Source organism: Myxine glutinosa, chromosome 1 (assembly GCF_964187855.1).
Source record: "Myxine glutinosa chromosome 1, kmMyxGlut1.1, whole genome shotgun sequence".
Classification (NCBI taxonomy): Eukaryota; Metazoa; Chordata; class Myxini; order Myxiniformes; family Myxinidae; genus Myxine; species Myxine glutinosa.
In genome coordinates, this window is record NC_136261.1 from 332838573 (window position 1) to 332858440 (window position 19868).

General features: G+C 46.2%; 1 protein-coding gene across 1 annotated transcript in view; it reads left to right on the forward strand.

Moving 5' to 3' along the window:
* Positions 1-19868, forward strand: part of LOC137412154 (serine/threonine-protein kinase BRSK2) — a 418950-nt gene that overhangs the window by 93205 nt on the left and 305877 nt on the right. The window contains exon 3 of the mRNA XM_078779545.1: positions 12229-12314. Coding sequence (XP_078635671.1) covers positions 12229-12314 — 86 coding nt within the window. The remainder of the gene's footprint in view (positions 1-12228; positions 12315-19868) is intronic.

A 19868-nucleotide genomic window follows, 5' to 3' on the forward strand; every position in this document is an offset into this window, starting at 1 on the left:
AACATACTTGCAAATATTGCAGCATTGAAAGATCATTTAGTTTAAGAAATCGTTTTTGTTTTATTATTTCTATTGTTCCTCATTAAAGTATAATATGGATTTGAAACATCGTAAGCTCGTCAAAACGATTAAATATACACAATTTGATGTTTAATTCATTGGATCAAAAATGTGTTATCCTAGGACTCTCCTGCAAAGCGGATGCACCCCACCCTCCCCCTACCCCACTTATAAAAGCGTACATAATAACTAACAGGGCTTACCCGTCGCAGACGGACCAATTAGTTGCCTAGTTTGCCAAAATTAATATACCCATGTGAAGAGTGCTTTAACCTCAGCATTGCCCAGGTTTAAAACAAAATTGCAATACCCTCTTCCACCACCACCAGGTGGCGCTACATGGTACACATTTGCATCGATAATTTACAAATCCACCCCTACCCCTCCCACACTCCCATGTGAGGCCACAGCCATATAGTCTATGTTACCCCCCACATAAAATTGTGTTTGTACCCGGAGTTTGGAGTTTGTAACAAATGATGTGGCCGTGCATAGCGAGCAAAGAAAGCCACATAGAGAGAAGCAATGGCATTTATATATAGATAGATACCCCCTAATGTTAAGGATACCACATACATGAACACACCATCATTATATTTAACACAATACATCAAATGCACAGTGCAAATGTGAACCAATCCCCCCACCGACCAAATAAAGTACACGTGAGGCATGCTTCAATTGGCACGTAACATGCTCGGACCATGAAATAGACCACCGTGCAGAAAACCATAAACCTTCTGTTAACTGTGGTTTATCAAGTTAGGAGAAGAGATAAAAGCGTATCTTCATATTACACACCAGGGGAGCCCACATAAATATACCACTCAATGTTTGCTACAATTAACATACTTAAGCCACCATCTCTTATCTTCCCCCATCCAAAACCTTGATCTTTTCTTCCCCCGTTAATTCACCCCAGATCCACCTTTTTTGAAATTCCGACTTCTTTCCTGGAAGTCCTAGCAGTGTCCATGTGTTTTATACCTTCCCCCCCCCCCCCCCACCCCCCTTCCCATGCCTCCTCCCCCCAAGCTCTCTCCCTCCCACAGATCTCCTGATGTCCCTGTTCTCTGCTGTTGTACTTGTGTGCTTCATGCTCTCTCCCCATCTTGTCTCCCGCTCCCTTTATTCTATGTTTTGTGTGTCCGGTTTTTTTTTTGGTGATTTAAGTTCGCTCTTACACGAGCCTCGATCTTGTATACAATAAATAAATAAATAAAAAAGACTATGAGATGCATAAACTTAACCAAGACGCAAAATTGGTCCTTTTGTGTGAAAACTAGTTGTTTTGATACACTACCCCACATATTTAGCGCACAGAATATACTTACAAGGAGGACTGAAAACGTTACCATGAAGAGAAACCGATCAGCAATTTCACCTTTTCTATGTAGAAGTTTCTCGTAATTTCCATCTTTTCTCTCTGCTAAGTAATTTTCGAGACATAACTGCAATGGAAACCTTGTTTTTTTTTGGCCATAAGTTTGGTTTTTCAAAAGAAACATTTTGAATCCTTCTTGTACAACTCTCGAGTTATACGAGTAAAAGCTCACTTTAGTATTCCACACTGCGTAGCACACAGTGTTAATACACCATATCACACGTTCACCGCATGGAACGTACTTGCACTACTCTCTATGTTCACCGCACAGTATGTGTACATGCCACAACAGTTATCTTCCTTATGGAACCAAATACACGGAGTGTGACATCTTTCTATAATTCACCAAAAGTCTGTCTGTCTGTCTGTCTTCCCAGGTACCGCAAAAACGGTCGAACAGATCGCAACGATATTTTGGGTGGGTAATCCTGGGACCCCCTGGAGTAAAATAGACCATATTGTTTTTCCAATTTTCCCATTTCCAAATTTTCCAATTTTCCAGTTTTTCCAAACACGATGGAGTAATATTTACCGATATGAACAGTGATGTGGCTTTTATTGAAATTCTACAAATACTGTTTAGATTTTGATGATTTGCGTGTGATATGATTTAACGGATGTTTATATGAATCATTTCAAATAAAAAAAGCCTTCAATTTCTGATATTTTGCCTTTTCATTTGGGCCTCACAATTGAAGCCCCGCCCTTAGGGCGGGTACCGTTGATAGTAAGAATAACACAGACTTGGTTGAGTGAGTGCAGCGATGGATAAATTCACGCTGATTATGAAGTTTAATGCGGCACCAGACACCAGACACCAGTAAAGTGATAGCAGCACATTATCACTGCTGTATGATCATACAATTGATTTTTGGGGGGAGGAGGGCGGGGTGGTTGGCAGGATAGCTTCGACTCTCGTCAGGCATATTCACATTTTAGCTGTCTCGTCTGGGTTCAATTCCTGACCCGACTTCAAACCATAACCCTGGTGCTTTACATCGCAACAGGGCATTGTATCAATGAGTGTGCCAATTGGGTCCAGTCTGCCACCATTTGCTGATAGATGCTAAATATCCCACTATGTTTTTACCCCGCGTGCACGAAGCAAAAAGCGGGGTTAAGCAATTGGGTCACTTTGTCTGTCTGTCCACAAACGTCAGTTTATGATTGAGGGACAACTTGATTTCAATTGAAAGTTATATTTTGAACATGGATCGGAAAAAGAACCTGTAGTCTTCCAATAGTTTGGCTCTAAATTCGTCCCGATCGCGCGTGCGCAGAGAGGAGTGAGAAAATATTTATGCGGTGAAGCCGCTTCAATATTTGACTATGTCCATCTGTCTGTAATGAAGAAGAAGAACCTTTCTACCCCACCATGTTTACTTCTAAAGGGTTATAAAGGGTAATTCTAAGGTGTTATAAAGGGTAATTCTAAAGGGTAAATTTAAAGGATTACAACGGGTGATTCGAAAGGGTTACAAAGAGTTCTTCCGAAATGTTCTGAAGAGTAATTCTAAAGGGTAATTCTAAAGGGTTCTAAAGGGTAATTCTAAAAGGTTATATGGGGTAATTCTAAAGGGTTCTAAAGGGTAATTTTAATGTGTTCTAAAGGGTAAATCTAAAGGGTTCTAAATGGTCATTCTAAAGTCTTCTAAAGGGTCATTCTAGTGGATTCTAAAGGGTAGTTCTAAAGGGTTATTCCAAAGGGGAATTCTGAAGGGTTTTAAAGGGCAATTCCGAAGGTAAGCTCACCAGTAAATTAAAATTTGTCATTGGTAATTTCCATAAAATATTTACCTAATGCTCTCCTTTTCCAACTTGATTGTTTGACATATTAGTTTAAAAAAAGGCCTTTTCATGCCTATTTAAGATCTGTTTTTACGGCGTAGCTCATCGGGCAGAGCCATCTAGAACAGTGTTTGTCCATCTGTATGTATAGTGGGGCAACTTAGCATAACAATTGTGCATTTTGTGAGGAAAGCACCAAATTTGGCACACTAGTAGACTATAATATTATGAAAAGATCTGGATATTGGGCCATCTCAGATTCAGAGATTTGATTTTTGCAAGATTTCGATTCGATTGGGATCGAAGAGAACACCTTCTTCGTCTTCTGTACAGTGAAGTTGCCAGCCCTGAATTCTCTGGCTACATCTGGGTGCTTCATTGGGAGTGCAACCATGTCCCTCAGGTGAACAGGGATCCACCTGGCATAGTGTGTGTGGTCTAAGGCATGGAACCATGGGACCAGTTCCGTCAGGGCATCAAGGTACATCGTGAATGAAGCCTGCACGTAGACCAGTACCAACATCTCTCGTTCCAGCACAGTTGCCCAGGACTGAAAGTTGGGAATGTCTTCTCCTCTCTGGTGCCACCAGTCTTCGAACTCAGGCAGGTCTTCTGCATCATCAGCATATGTCATACAGTGGCGTTCATACGCACGGTGTTGCAGGATGTGCAGTGCCGCTGCAGTGATTTGATGAGCTCTTCTTGTGCGGGTGACGTGGGCAGCTCGCAGGAAGGAGTCGGCCATCCCTGGCGTTGCAATCTCAGCTTGCAAATCTGCAAAATCTGCAAATCTTGCAAAAATAAAATCTCTGAATCTGAGATGGCCCAATATCCAGATCTTTTCATAATATGATAGTCTACTAGTGTGCCAAATTTGGTGCTTTCCTCACAAAATGCACAATTGTTATGCTATATTTAGCTTAGCTGCTGGACTAGCATGTATGTATGTCCCCTCGAATGTATACCAATCAGAGCTGAGAATCTGGTCACGTTACAGGGTCATGTGATTACGTCTGATGTTATTACGGCCATGCAGCGGCTGACTCTCCACACACCGACCGCCATGTTGATTTATATGCCTTTCATGCCTAATTTATTGTCGAACCTGTTAAATATCACAATGTAGCAGTTACCGGAAGCATTACACAATCCCCTTGCACCGGCCGATGATGTAACCGGCGTGCGGTCACTTGCCCGGGCTCGTCCGGACTTGCCCGGACTTGCCTTGCCCGGGCGGACACTTGGTTTGCATACCACGCCCCGTTGAGAGGCGTGGCTTACCGATTTGCATACCACGCCCTGCCTGAGAGGCGTGGCTTTTGTGTGGTGAACTTTGGTTATAAATTGCCGCCCGTTCTATCGGGCTTTTCAGTGCTTTTGAGTTGAGCAAGAAATAAATAGCTCAGTGAAACTTCGTTCCTGGTGTCGTCCATTTTGTCCGGCTTTATCGTGAGAGCATAGCTCCACAATTGGTGACCCCTTTTCAAGAACACGGCGATGGAGTCAACTGTAGCTTTGAAGCTCCCTGGCTTTTGGGAATCACACGCAGCCGTCTGGTTTGCCCAAGCGGATTCTCAATTCGCCCTGCGGAACATTACGGAGGACACGACGCGCTACCACCACGTGGTCTCCGCGCTCAACGCCTCCATTGCCGCCCGGGTCCTGAGCTTCCTACAGAACCTGCCGAACGCCGACAAATACGGCGTGCTCAAAGGCCTACTCCTCGGTGCGTTTGGACTCACAGAGACCGAACGCGCGCGACAACTGCTCGACCTCCCGGAGCTGGGTGAGGCCCGTCCATCCGAACACATGGACCCATGCTTGCTCTACTCGGCGACCACAGCCCAGATTTCCTCTTCCGCAAGCTGTTCCAGGGTACCCGGGCAGGTACGATTAGCTTTGGCTAATTCGCCCATCACGGACCCTCGTGCTCTGGCCAAGGAGGCCGATAAATTTTTCTCGGCCAGGCGACACGTCGGAGCGGCCGCCTGGAACCCTGGGCCGACCGAGGCAACGCCCGCACCACGACCGGCGCCACCACCGACCGAGTTAGCGCCACGACGCCCCGTCGACCGAACCCGACACGACCGCCGGAGCCTCCACCAGAGCGGACCATGTGCTACTCCCACGCCAGGTTCGGGCAGAAGGCCAGAATGTGCCGCCCACCGTGCACTTTCGGCAGGTCAGGAAACGACCAGGCCGGCGCTCGCTGCCTGCCATGAGCGTCGGCCATTCAGGCAGCCTTCTGTTTATTATGGACACAGCGTCCGGGCGGCGTTTTTTGTGCAACACCGGCGCTCAGCTGAGCGTGATACCCGCCTCGGTGCAGGACAAACAGGCCGCGCTTTGCGGCCCCGCCTTTGTCGCTGCAAACGGCTCCTCCATCCGCACCTTCGGTTTGCGCAGCATCGCATTCTGCTTCGGGGGGCCAGCGCTTCAGGTGGGACTTCATCACGGCGAACGTACACATGGCCTTGCTGGGTGCAGATTTTCTTTGCTCGCATGGGCTTTTGGTTGACGTCAAACGGCGTTGGCTCATGAACGCGGAGACCTTCAGCTCGCTCGCTTGCTCATTGAGCGGCTCCGCACCAACCAAGCTAGCCTGCGCTCTCCCGGCCGCGGACGATTTCACCCGCCTACTCGCCGAGTTTCCCGCCCTCACGCAGCCGACGTTTTCGGCCGTCGCCGTCAAACACGGCGTCGAACACCACATCCCGACCACAGGTCCACTGGTCTACGCCAGGGCTCGTCGCCTCGACCCGGCCAAACTCGCCGTGGCGAAGGCGGAATTCGACGCGCTGGAGCGATTGGGCATCGTGCGGCGCTCGAATAGCGCGTGGGCCTCGCCCCTGTACATGTTGCCCAAACCGGGTGGAGGGTGGCGACCAGGCGGCGATTACTGCCGTCTCAACAACACCACCACCCCCGACCGGTACCCGATACCACATATACAAGACCTTTCCGCCCGTTTGGCGAGGCGGGTGATCTTTTCCAAGGTCGACCTCATTCGGGGCTACCACCAGGTACCCATCCGGCCGCCCGACGTGCCGAAGGTGGCGGTAATTACACCTTTTGGCCTCTTCGAGTTCCTTCGCATGCCGTTCGGCCTTAAGAACGTGGCCCAGGCCTTCCAACGGCTGATGCACAGCGTGCTGCGCGACCTCACCTTCCTTTTCTTCTACTTGGACGACATTCTCGTCGCCAGCACTTCCCGGGCGGAGCACCTCATCCACCTGCGCACGCTTTTTGAGCGCCTCGGCCAGCACGGCCTCATCATCAACCCGGCGAAATGCCAGTTTGGCGTAACGGCCGTCGACTTCCTGGGGCACCGCATCACGAAGCGCGGGGCCATTCCGCTGCCGACCAAGGTGGAGGCAGTCACAAGTTTCCCGCGCCCCCGCTCCATCAAGGCCCTACAGGAATTTTTGGGAATGGTAAATTTCTACCACCGGTTCATGCTAGCGCCGCCCAACTCATGCGCCCCCTGTACGAAGCCCTCCGGGGCAAGCCGGCCAAGCACGACGTCGCCTGGACCAAAGAGATGGACGAGGCGTTCACGGGCGCTAAGCTGGCCCTCGCCAACGCGGCCATGCTGGCGCACCCGGCGCTCGACGCACCCACCGCCCTCACCACGGATGCTTCCGACTACGCGGTGGGCGCCGTGCATGAACAGTGGGTGAGCGGGGCTTGGCAACCGCTGGCCTTCTTCAGCCGACAGCTTCGCCCTAACGAGCGCAAGTATAGCGCTTTCGACCGCGAGCTCCTCGGCCTTTACCTGGCCGTTCGCCACTTCCGCCATCTTTTAGAGGGCCGCCCGTTCACGGCGTTTGTGGACCACAAACCCCTGGTCTTCGCCATGGCCAAGGTTGCAGAGCCATGGTCGGCCCACCAGCAGCGCCACCTCTCCGCCGTGTCCGAATTTACAACGGACATCCGGCACGTCGCGGGCAAGGCCAACGCGGTGGCCGATTGCCTCTCCCGGTCCGGCATGAATGCCGTCCACCTCGGTGTGGACTTCGCCCGCATGGCGGCCGACCAGACCGCCAACCCCACGGTGCAAGCCCTCCGGACAGCGGACACAGGCCTGCGGTTGGCCGACGTCCCCTTCGAGGACACAGGCACAGTTCTCCTGTGCGACGTTTCCCTGGGCCAACCTCGCCCCATCGTGCCCACCGGATGGCAGCGGCACATTTTTGACGCCCTCCATGGCCTTTCCCACCTGGGCCGGAAAGCGTCGCAGAAGCTCGTGGCAGCGAAATTCGTCTGGCACGGGCTCCGTAAGGACGTCCGTGACTGGGCCAACGCCTGTGCCGCCTGCCAGCGCGCGAAGGTCCACCGGCACACCCAGGCCCCGTTGGCACCATTCGACGTGCCCGCACTGCACTTCTACCACGTCAATGTGGACCTGGTGGGACCCCTTCCCTCCTCGCGGGGCTTCACTCACCTCCTCACGATGGTGGGCAGGACCACCAGGTGGCCGGAGGCCGTCACGCTGGCATCAACAACATCCGCCGATGTGGCGTAGGCCTTCATTGGCACCTGGATTGCCCGTTTCGGCGCCCCCTCGGACATCTCCTCCGACAGAGGCCCGCAATTCGCAATTCACCTCTGAGCTTTGTGGCGCGGTCGCCCAGGCCTTGGGGGTCAAGCTACACCGCACCACGGCCTACCACCCCCAAGCCAATGGCTTGTGCGAGCGGTTCCACCGCTCGATGAAGGCTGCTCTCAGGGCCAGCCTCCAGGACGACGGTTGGGCTGACAGGCTCCCGTGGGTCCTATTGGGCCTCCGCACGGCCCCTAAAGAGGACCTCCAGGCTTCCACCGCCGAGCTGGTCTACAGCCAGCCACTGCGCGTGCCGGGCGAGTTCATCCCCGACCCCACCGGCCCCTGGTCCGCGGCTCGCCAACGCTCGGTCCTCCAGGAGGCCGCCAGGAGGTTTGCCCCCGTGCCCACGTCCCATCACGGCTGCCCCCAACCCCACGTCCCCCCAGCACTTCGCACTGCGGAGTACGTTTTCATCCGGAACAACGCACACCGGGGACCGCTCCGGCCGCCGTACGATGGACCTTTCCGGGTCCTGAAGAGGGACGACAAGTCGTTCATCGTGGACATCGGCGGCAAACCGGACCACATCTCCGTGGACCGCCTCAAGCCGGCCCATTTGGACATTGACCAACCTCCACGGTTGGCCCTTCCTCCACGACGGGGCCGTCCCCCATCAACCAAGCCCCCCGCCCGACCATCCACCGCCACGCCACCTACCACCCCCACACGAATCGCCAGGGGTCGTTTCGGCCGGGTCATCAAGACCCCCCTCAAACTGACTCTCCCGGTGCAAGTTAATTCTGGGGGGGGCGCATGTAGCGGTTACCGGAAGCATTACACAATCCCCTTGCACCGGCCGATGACGTAACCGCCGGCGGTCACTTGCCCGGGCTCGTCCGGACTTGCCCGGACTTGCCTTGCTTGGGCGGACACTTGGTTTGCATACCACGCCCCGTTGAGAGGCGTGGCTTACCGATTTGCATACCACGCCCCGCCTGAGAGGCGTGGCTTTTGTGTGGTGAACTTTGGTTATAAATTGCCGCCCGTTCTATCGGTCTTTTCAGTGCTTTTGAGTTGAGCTAGAAATAAATAGCTCAGTGAAACTTCGTTCCTGGTGTCGTCCATTTTGTCCGGCTTTATCGTGAGAGCATAGCTCCACAACAATCGCCATGCTCTCCCTGTACGTTTTTCATTCAGTGTGAAATACAAACAAACCGATTGTTAAAATGATCATGAAATATCGAAAGCATCGGCATTACATCTCTTCCAACAATGCGGTATGGTATGTTTCGGCCTTAGGCGTTATGCTTCTCCTTCGGACCGCTTCGGACAAATTAAGCCCAGGTTTCTTAATACAGTAGTGTATCGTTTCAGTTGTATCGTTTTTGTAATAATAATACAAATATAGTAAACTAGCAGAAGTACCCGGCATTGCCGGGCGGGGGAGGGGAAGGGAGGGGGGAAGGGGGGGGGAGGGGAACGGGGGGGAGGGGAGGGGAGAAGAGGGGGGAGGGGGAGGGATGGGAGGGGTGGGAGGGGGGGAGGGGTGGGAGGGGGGAGTGGAGGTGGGAGGGGAGGAGGAGGAGGAGGGGGAGTGGGAGGAGGGAGGGGGAAAAGGGAGGGGGAGGGGGAAAAAGGGAGGGGGAAGGGAGAAGGGGAGGGGGTAGGGTGGAGGGGGAAGGGAGGGGGAGGGGGAAGGGGGAGAGAAGGGGAGGGCCAGTCAACAATGACGTTGCAGTTCTCATGGTCGGAGAACAGCACAACAATCGTGACATCGTCCTGCATCTTCGCAACAGCACGAAGCGGATTTTGGAGACTCACCGATCCTGTGACGCCCTCCAGTGCCGGCGTTGCCGGGCGGGGGAAGGGAGACCCGTACATTCCCAACCCGTACATTCGCCCTCTCGACTCGAGCTCACTCGGAGAAAAGCCTCGCACAAATTACACCGTGAAGGCCCAATGGCCATGTCTATGCCACAAATCAAGTACGTGAGCGAGTCGGGCGCACTGAATTGAAAATATATAGAACGCTCATACTCCGTGAAAAGTGAAGCCGCCGTGTCGCCATCTTGGTTAGCACGACTCGACCAACTCGCTTCGCGGATCTCGTTTGTTTTGAACGTGTGAATTACGTGCGAACGCGTAACTGTGAGTTTATGGCGGCAAGGAGCATCACGTGATCGCTCTGAGCGAATCAGCGCGCTGCTCTGCCACCTGATCAGATTCCGTGTATAATATTCCTCGCTGAAATGCGCTGAGGTAAATATGAATAAAAAATATTGATCTCGTAAAGATGAAAGAAAAAAAAACCTATGTGGTGTGAATGGCAATGTTCCTCGCTGAAATGTGAAAAAACGCAATCGCTTTTCGCTCTGAAATACGTGCGAACGCGTAACTGAGTTAATGGCGGCAAGGAACATCACGTGATCGCTCTGAGCGAATCGGCGCGCTGCTCTGCCACCGGTCAGATTCCGTGCATAATATTCCTCGCTGAAATGCGCTGAGGTAAAAATATGGGAAAGAAATATTATGAAATATTTTTTTTTAGGTCGGCCATGTTCTTCCCAGGCTCAATGGCCATGTCTATGCCAAATATCAAGAACGTGAGCCTCTCCGTTTAGGAGTCTATCGGTAACATTACACACACACAAACTGTGTTTTATATATATAGATATAACCATAATACTTTAATCCCAATGTCGTGATTGGAAGGTTATTGGATTGAAGCGGTGTATGGTTCATGATCAATGATGTTCGGCGTTCGGCACTAATATTAATAACCGAGGAAGTAAGGAATTCACCTCGGGTTTTTGATAGTAATATCCTTTTCGAAATAATGATAACGTAACGTTAATATTATAGTAAATCTAATCATAACACTAATCCCTTCGTCGTGACCTCAAACGTACTGGAAGTTAAAATATATCATGTTCTACATATTAAAGAAGCGGCAGTTTTGTGTCCGTTACGTCATTACGTCTCTGATGTCATTACGACGGCTGACTCCACCGACCGACATTTTAATTTTCATGTAGGCCTACACCCGCTCACCAAGGGAGCTGCATAAAGGGTCATTCGTCTTTGGGGTATCGAGATTACAGTCGATCTATGGTCGGGTCTCAAGAACATTGGGTGCGTGTTCATTTACCAAGTTTCATGTGGAGAGATCGCCAAGTGGTTTAAGCATTCGAGCAAGCACTCCATTCAAAACCGTTAAGGAACGGCTGGCTTGGCAAGCACCAGCTATCTGCTTGGTAAATGAGCACACCTTCAAACCTTGTGGGGTATATTGATTACAGTAGATCTTCCTTCAGTTCTGTAAGTAAAACCGACCTCATGGATGTCGAGATTCCTCCAAATTTATTTGTTTAATGTTGTAAACAGCATTAACGACTGTTTGAAAAGCTAATAATATGTGTTTGTGGTTTATAATATTTTACAAGCCCGTCTACGCCGCTGTTAGACTTTTGATCTTGTTTTATAATGAGAGCACCATACCTGATGACAACAAAAGGCAAGTTTCTGAAATACTGTCAAGACATCATTGAACATGGCCTCTGACAAATAAAACTTTCCACTCTGTGATCTATCACAAAATCTGAGAGATAAAACACCGGCCAGCCACTCCAAGTCTGGGAGGTCGGCGGTTCAAACCCCGGCCAAGTAGCCGAGTCATAAAAATGGTATTTGCTGCTTCCTTGCTTGACATTCAATATTCAAAATGATAGAGCACAGCCAATCCTCAAATGTTGACATTCATGGGGAGGAGGAAATTCCTCATTCGCAAATGCCCCACTGAGTGCGGTGAGGACACTTTACCCACCCTCAGTGGCTGTTTGTCTCATCTTACAATCCTGTAAGTAAGTGCACTACCTCTGTGTCACCCCTTCATGCAGATGTATTGATGATGTGATGAGGAATATTGAGAGAACAATTGTCATTTTCTCAAGGCAAAGCACAATTATGAGCATTGCATCACCATGATCTTTGCCATTGTTGCTGTATGTTGTATCAACGGCCAACATTTTCCTGTGGATTCAGAATTATAAGTCTTTGATCATTTCACAAGTTTTGCGAGTACATATGTAGTGTTATGGAAGACCAAATGATGTTTCTTGCAAATAATTGTGAGATTCCAATCTGAACTTGGATTGGTTTATATGGTCAAGACACCAAATTAGGGACTTATTCTTTGAGTTACAGAAAGATTAAAAAAGCAGAAACTTTGCTTTAACTCAACCAAAGTTGCCTCATGTGCCCAAAGAGAAAGAAGATATGGGTGGAGGATAAAGTGTATAAATGGTAAATATGGTGATTGCACGTTGTCTGGAACTTATATCTGAACCAACATACTGACTAGGCAATGACAACTTATGTAAGTGTAAAGAATAGTAGAAATCCGGACTTTAACCCTTCCGCACTGAAGATGTATTCTCATGTATCCCTGCAGGTGGAACGTGAAATTGCCATTCTCAAGCTCATTGAGCATCCACACGTGCTCAAGCTGTATGATGTCTACGAGAACAAGAAGTACTTGTGAGTGAGAAACGCTACACTTATCTTGATGGGTGGAAAAGGTGGAGTTGGGGAAATTGGAAGATAGAATGGGAGTTTGTGGGGGGAGTTCTCACAGAAAACTCACAGAAAACCATGAACCTCGATACGAGGGGCGTTCATAAAGTTACATGAATGAGATACTCACGATATAAATATAAAAGTATAATGAGGCATTTATAGAAACATTAATTACATTTATATATTTTCTTAAAACTATGACAGTAGCCTGGTGTTGGCTTAACGGTTAGGGTGCAGGCTTGGGATCCTAGGATCCTGGTTTCGAATCCCGGTCGATCGCTGAATTAACGCCAGGGGGGTTGACTCGGCCTGTCATCCTTCTGAGGTCCGCAAATTGAGGACCAGTTCACTGGTAATTCCCTGTGGGTCGCAAGAGGCGACTAACAGGGTTGGGCATCTGGTCATAAAACATTGCTTCAAAAAGGGGTCCACGGTGCCCGATAAAGGCCAACCCCTGCTCTGCGGGGGAAAAATGGCCTCTAAAGGTGGTCTCTTAAAACTATATATACCCATTTCATTTTTTTTAAATAACAAAATTCTAGGGTGTCTTGAACTATTGTGAAAAAATGTAATTTGTATAATTTTTGAACGTCCCTCATGTCAGATTAACTCAAAGACTGGATGTTAAAACCTGCATGACAACAGTTTGAATTATATTGGAGTTGTACTGGAGTTGTACTGGAGTTGTATTGGAGTACTATTGCAGGTAGTTTGATAAAGAGCTGCACAAACAGAATGCAAAGTATTATTATGAAATAAAACATTCAAGAGATTGCAAAGGTCACAGGTGATCAATCCAAGGTGGCAGCAAGTATTCATTTTAAAGTAACAAAGATACCACAAAAAATTTGAAGAAGTGGGTCCGTAGATGTGAAAAGGCAAAAACAAGTGGCATAGTGTGGAAAGAAAGGTGGACAAACCTGGGAAAAGTTATTTTGTGAAAATGTATCCTGTGCAATCATGTTGCACTGAAATTGGAATGTACATCCCCCACCCCTACTCGTGATCTTTTGTACTCCCATTGACCCTAACTAACCCAACCCTTTTACTTCCCTATGCTCTTCTCCTGTTCATTCGTCCACCTGATTATTGTGTCCAACTGTAGCCCCAGTTTCAGCATGTTGCCTTTTTACCCCGTGCAACCTCGCTCTTCCGAAGATGAAAGAAAAACCATTTGACATAAAGGAGGAGAAGGGAGTTTGGGTGAAAGATGCAAGTAAAGTAGAGTAAGGTAAGGGATAAAAACAGAAGGATGAGATCGAAGGAAAGGAAAAAGCAAATCTGTGGGAAAAAGGAAAAGGGAATCCTCATTCTACCATGAACCTCTATATCTTGTAGTTTACAAAATCTAGGCTGACAGAATGGTCTAGAGGTAAACACAACTCAACTCGAAGCTGTCTAGCCTGGGTTCAAATCCTGAGATCCTAGCTATGAGATGCCATCCTGGTGCTTCACAGCCAGGATGATTCATCAGTCTATGTGTCCCTGAGTTGGATGTCAAACTGGGTGTCCCATCTGCCAGCATCCATTGGTGGACGTTAAATTTTGGACAATAGTCGTATCGTCGTCCTCTATAATATAAATGTTTTTTTTTTCACATCCAAGCTTGTTGGAATAAGATGCCAGCGATACTGAGAGCTTTGGCATCACCTGGTCATTGATAAGGCCAATACATTAGTGATAGCTCTAATTTAAACTCTATTTTGTCTTTCAAACCCCCTGTTGGTGGGTTCTTTTTGTTTTGTTACGTCCCAGAACATTCGATGTTCTAGCTCCTCCATGAGCCTCGACTCTGTGTACCAAAAATATTGTGTCCTCCAGTTCGCAACACACTATTTTGTTGTTGTGAGGAATTTATCCCAATGAATGAATACACAGTATTACGTTTGCTCATGGCATTGTAAAGCATGTTTGAAGATATGATGAATGAAACACAGGTAACGAGTGAAGGTCTAGCCGAAAGTTCAGAACATAGATCCTTTACTAGGCTTGAACCCAAAAGATAAGATTTGTTATCAGTCTCAGTTGTAGAGAACACTTTGAGGATATTAAAAGGGAAATGAGAAATTTTTTTGTTGCAGATATTATTTTTTAGGAAGGTTTATTGAACATTTCGAAATCAAACGTGTTTATTAATCCATTTATATGGGTAGGAGATGGGACAATTGAGCACTTAACACCTTGTGCTTCTTTAGCTGTTATTGTATTGTTAAATTGCATTGTTTTGATCACATACAAACTGTGGTTCACATTCGCAAGCAGGGTTGCAAGTCTTTTACAGGTTGTGGCATTAATATCTCAGACATCTATTGCTGTAATAAAACAATACTGAACGAGAACGGCACTCAGTAGAGAGCATACCTCCGCCTGGTTGGCCATATCACCCAATGGTGAAGAATCACTTAAAAACTTCTACTAGCTGGATCCGGATCCAGATCTTCACCGAAATTGAATCGATTCTTTCTTGTCAAACACACAACCTGTCCAACAGGTTTCGTCCGAATCCGTCCATAACTTTTTGAGATATCCTGCTATACGTATATCGTTTTTGGCCCGATCTCCCAATGGTGAAGAATCACGTAAAAAATTCTCGCAGCCGGATCCGAATTCCGGATCTTCACCAAATTCTAATCATTTCGTCCTTGTCACATATGCTACATCTCCGCCAAATTTCGTCCGAATCCGTCGACAACTTTTTGATATATTTTGTTCACAAACGAACAGACAGAGAGGGGTGAAAACATAACCTCCATCCATCTTTGGTGGTGGAGGTAACAAAGTAAATCATGTTTTTAGTACATTATGGTGAATTACTGGTATGGGAGATTGTGTGACATCATAGCAGTATACGCAACCTCTTAAAAGTCACATATTTTAAATTCTGTCCATTGCAATTCATGCACTTCCTGTATCAAACCAGTACATTGTTCATTGCTGCTTTCAATGTGTCATTTTCAATAGCAGTGATGGCTTCAGTAATCCACATATCAAGTTTATCTCCACATGTGGGACGTGCCTTGTAAACCTGGCTCTTCAAAAGTGCCCAGAGGAAGAAATCCGCTGGGGTCAAATCTGGAGATCGGGGTGGCCATGAAACATTACCAAACCTAGAGATTATCTTTTCCCCAAACTGTTTGCCTTAGAGATTGCATCGCGATTCTTGCAGTATGGCACGTTTCTCCATCTTGTTGGACTCATGTGTCTGCGAACACTATATTTCTAGACCACCGCAATTCAGGAATGAGAAAGTTCTCGTGAATGCTCGCTGAGTTGCAATAACAGAGCATAATTTAATATGGAGTTATACAATGTTAATCGACGTTGGCATGTCATAATGCACAATCATTCAAATATCCAGGGCTTCACCTGTAATGTACAAAAACATAATGAATTATACAGATATTTCTTTAAAATGTATACATTACAAATGTTTCACATATAAATGCCACACCCTATGTAAGTATTTTTGGTACATAAGGAGCTCTCCATTGATATCACTGGTCAACAAAATTTTAAATTTTTTATGGTTCTAGTATATTTTGAGGTGATTCTAACCAACATGAACCAGTAGATTTCGATTATGATATCCAATTTTCACTAGCACATTCAGTTTTTGAGAACCATTATACCATAGGAATATCAGCCACAGCCGAAATCCGGGTCAAATTCGTCTTGTACTCACTAATCAGGACTTTGTAACGAGACTATCTGAGCTGGAAAGCGTTGCTTGGGATAGCTTTGTGGCTCTTGCTAACAATTACTTTGGAAATTTTCGAGCATCAAATGATGAAGAGCTTGTGGACAAGATGTTGAAGACCAGGCGCTCGGTGCTCGAATGTCACTCAAGATACATTTCTTCCATTCTCATCTGGACTTCTTTCCACAAAATCTTGGCGATGTCAGTGATGAACATGGAGAAGGGTTTCACCAGGAAATTGCCATCATGGAGACTCGATATCAAGGCCGATTCAATCCAAACATGATGGGCGACTACTGTTGGACTTTACAGCGTGAAAGTGATTGCTCCTACAAACACAAACGTAAAGTTCAGAAGCACTTTTAATGTGATGTAAATAAAAACTTAAAGTTCATATTATTTTTTGTGATATTTTATAAAGTTCATATTATTTTTGGAGATTTACATTTTTTTATGTGATGTAAATAAAAACTTTAAGTTCATATTATTTTTTGTGACAATAAATAGACTTATTGAGACTTAATCAAGAAATCCGCATGCTCTAAAGATTTTTTTCCACACTTATGATGTACTACGTCAAGGTTATGTGATGGCGAAATTTAAAGGTCAGATTCGGATTCGTGGGCACCAAATTAGTTAGAAACAGTTGAAAATAAGTCAGAACCAATTTCGCTGTTGACCAGTGTATTCATTCATCAAATATTATGCTCGTACAGAAGATTGTCCAAAGCTGAAAGACTGGTTGAAGATCAATCTCAGGCTGTTTTTTTTTTTTTTTTTGTATACAAGGTCGAGGCTCGTGTAAGAGCTAACATTGATCACAAAAAAGACAAACTGACACATAAAACATAAAGCATATGATAAAGGGAGCGGGAGAACAAGATGGAGAACAGGGACATCTGGAGATCTGTGGGAGGGAGAGGGCTTGGGGAGATGAGGCATGGGAAGGGGGGGGGGGGGGGGCAAGAGATAAAAAAAAATACCACATGGACACTGACTGCTAGGACTTCCAGGAAGAAGTCGGTATTCCAAATTTTTTTGTTATTTCCGTGGTGTGCAAATTTGTGTGGAAGGAAACGATGCCATCCAGGTCACACTTTTTGCGCACACACAAAGAATAGCAGTCACCAAAAACTGGCTGTTTGATTTAATTTCCAAAGTTTGCCAAGAATAGAAAGATACTAAAATGTGTCAGCCAAGAAATATGCCTGGGGAGATTGCTTTGATTTTCTCTGACAAATTGCAAGTCAGAAATAATAGCATGTTTAGGAACAGTCGACACAAATCCAAGCAATAGTAGCCTGTCAGGGTGTTACAGAAATTTGGGCTTCAGTGGATGGGACAGTCTTGGACACTTCAGTATTCAGGAAGTCTACTGCCACGATAATAGCCCATCTGCACTAACCACATCCAAAGATGTTCCTTTAGGGTTATTAATCTTACAACTTGGGCCAAACGTCACTCATTAAGGGGATGTTACACCAGCTGTCCCATCTGATAGCATTCACTTGTAAACGTTAAAGATCCCATTATTCCTTTCTAAACGAATATGTCATTGGCTGCTGGAGCCCTGGCAAAATTCTAAATCCCGACCATAATATAATGTGGGTGCTGTATCAGCAGCAAATGTATGCCCTCTGAGATTATTCAAACCCGCAGCCAGATGCTGCTTACATGTGAATGAATTTCACATAAAAATATAAGACCTAAAGGAAGGATAACGAGAGGAAAATATAAATGTTATCCCTGCTTCTTGCACATTTGTTAGACAGGAGAAAGGAGGAGGAAAGGACTTGTACTGCCTGTCATGGTAGACAAATGACAACCCGAGATCACCGTGCTATTTGTCTGCCTAATGATAATGTGTTCAGACTAAGTGCTGCCCAGACAAGGAGTTCTGCCATATATTGCTGCCATTATTTGCTTATTAAATGTGTTTTATATTTTATTTATTTTCTACCCTGTCAAAGCCTCATCGATTAATTAATGTGTGCCTTCAGAAAGTATTCACACCCCTTGACTTTTAAAAACATTTTGTTGTGTTACAACCTGAATTTAAAATGGTTAAATGAGATTTTTTTTGTCACTGCTCCACACAAAATACCCCATGATGTCAGTATAATTTTTTTTCAGAAAGTCTTACAAATTAATAAAAATGAAAAGCTGAAATGTCTTGAGTCAATAAGTATTGATTACCTTTACTATGACACTCCAAATTGAGCTCAGGTGCATCCAATTTCGCTTGATCATCCTTGAGATGTCTCTACAACTTGATTGAAGTCCACCTGTGGCCAATACAATTGATTGGACATTATTTAGAAAGAAACACTTTTCTATTTAAGGTCCCACAGTTGTCGGTGCATGTTAGAGCAGAAACTCTACCATGAAGTCCAAGGAACTGTCCGTAGAACTCCGAGATAGAATTGTGAGGAGGACTAGATCTGGGGCAGGGTATAAAACAATTTCGAGAGTGTTGAAAGTTCCCAAGAGCACAGTGAGTTCCTTCATTAGGAAATGGAAATATGGAAATACCCAGACTCTTTCTAGAGCTGGCCGTCCGACCAAACTGAGCAACCCGGCAAAAAGGACATTGGTCATGGAGGTGCCCGCGAACCGAATGACCACTATCACAGAACAACACAACAACTGCTATTTGACAACAACAACACAACAAGAGTTCCGTGGCTGAGATGCGAGAACCTGCTTGAAGGATTGAAGAACAAAAGTCTCAGCAGCACTTCACAAATCTAGGCTTTATGGAAGAGTGGCCAGACAGAAGCCACTCCTCAGAAAAATGCACATGACAGCATGCCTGGAGTTTACGAAAAGGCAAGTGAAACACTCTTAGAGCATGAGGCAAAAGATTATGTTGTCTCATGAGCCAAACATTGAACTATTTGGCCTGAATGTGAAGCGCTACATCTGGCAGAAACCGAACACAGCTGATCACCCATCTAACACCATCCCGACTGCGAGGCATGCTGGTGGAACCATACTGCTATGTGGATGCCTTTCAGCAGTTGGGGCTGGAAGACTTGTAAGAATAGAGAAAAATGGAGTCAAATACAGGCAAATCCTTGAGGAGAACCTGTTTCAGAGTGCAAAAGACCTTAGACTGCGGCGAAGATTTACATTCCAACAGGACAATGACCCCAAATATACAGCCAAAGCAACACTGGAATGGCTTCAGAACAAGAACGTGAAATTATTTGAGTTGCACAGGCAAAGCCCAGACTTTAATCCCATTGATAATCTGTGAAAAGACTTGAAGATTGCTGTTCACTGATGCTCTCCACCCGACTTGATTGAGCTTGAGCAAATCTACAAGGAAGAATGAGAGAAACTCTGCAAATGCAGATATGCAAAGCTGATACAGACATACCTAAGAATACTCGAAGCTGTAATCACTGCCAAAGGCGCTTCTTAGAAGTATTGGCTCATGGGGCTGGATACTTATTTAAATTAGATATTTCTGTCTTCCATTTTCAATACATTTGTAAAAATTTCTAAAAACACGTTTTCACTTTGTCATTATGGGGTATTTTGTATAGATCAGTGACAAAAATGTATATTTGATCCATTTTAAATTCAGGCTGCAATACAACAAAATGTGAAAAAGTCAAGGGTTGGGAATGCTTTCTAAAGGCACGACATATACATTATACATATGTGTATATATATATATATATATATATATACAGTATATATATTTCATTTAATGCCTTCTCCATTCCTTTTTTTTTTTTTTTTTTTTTTTTTTGTATACAGAGTCGAGGCTCGTGAAAGAGCTAACATTTATCAAACAAACAAGCAAACAA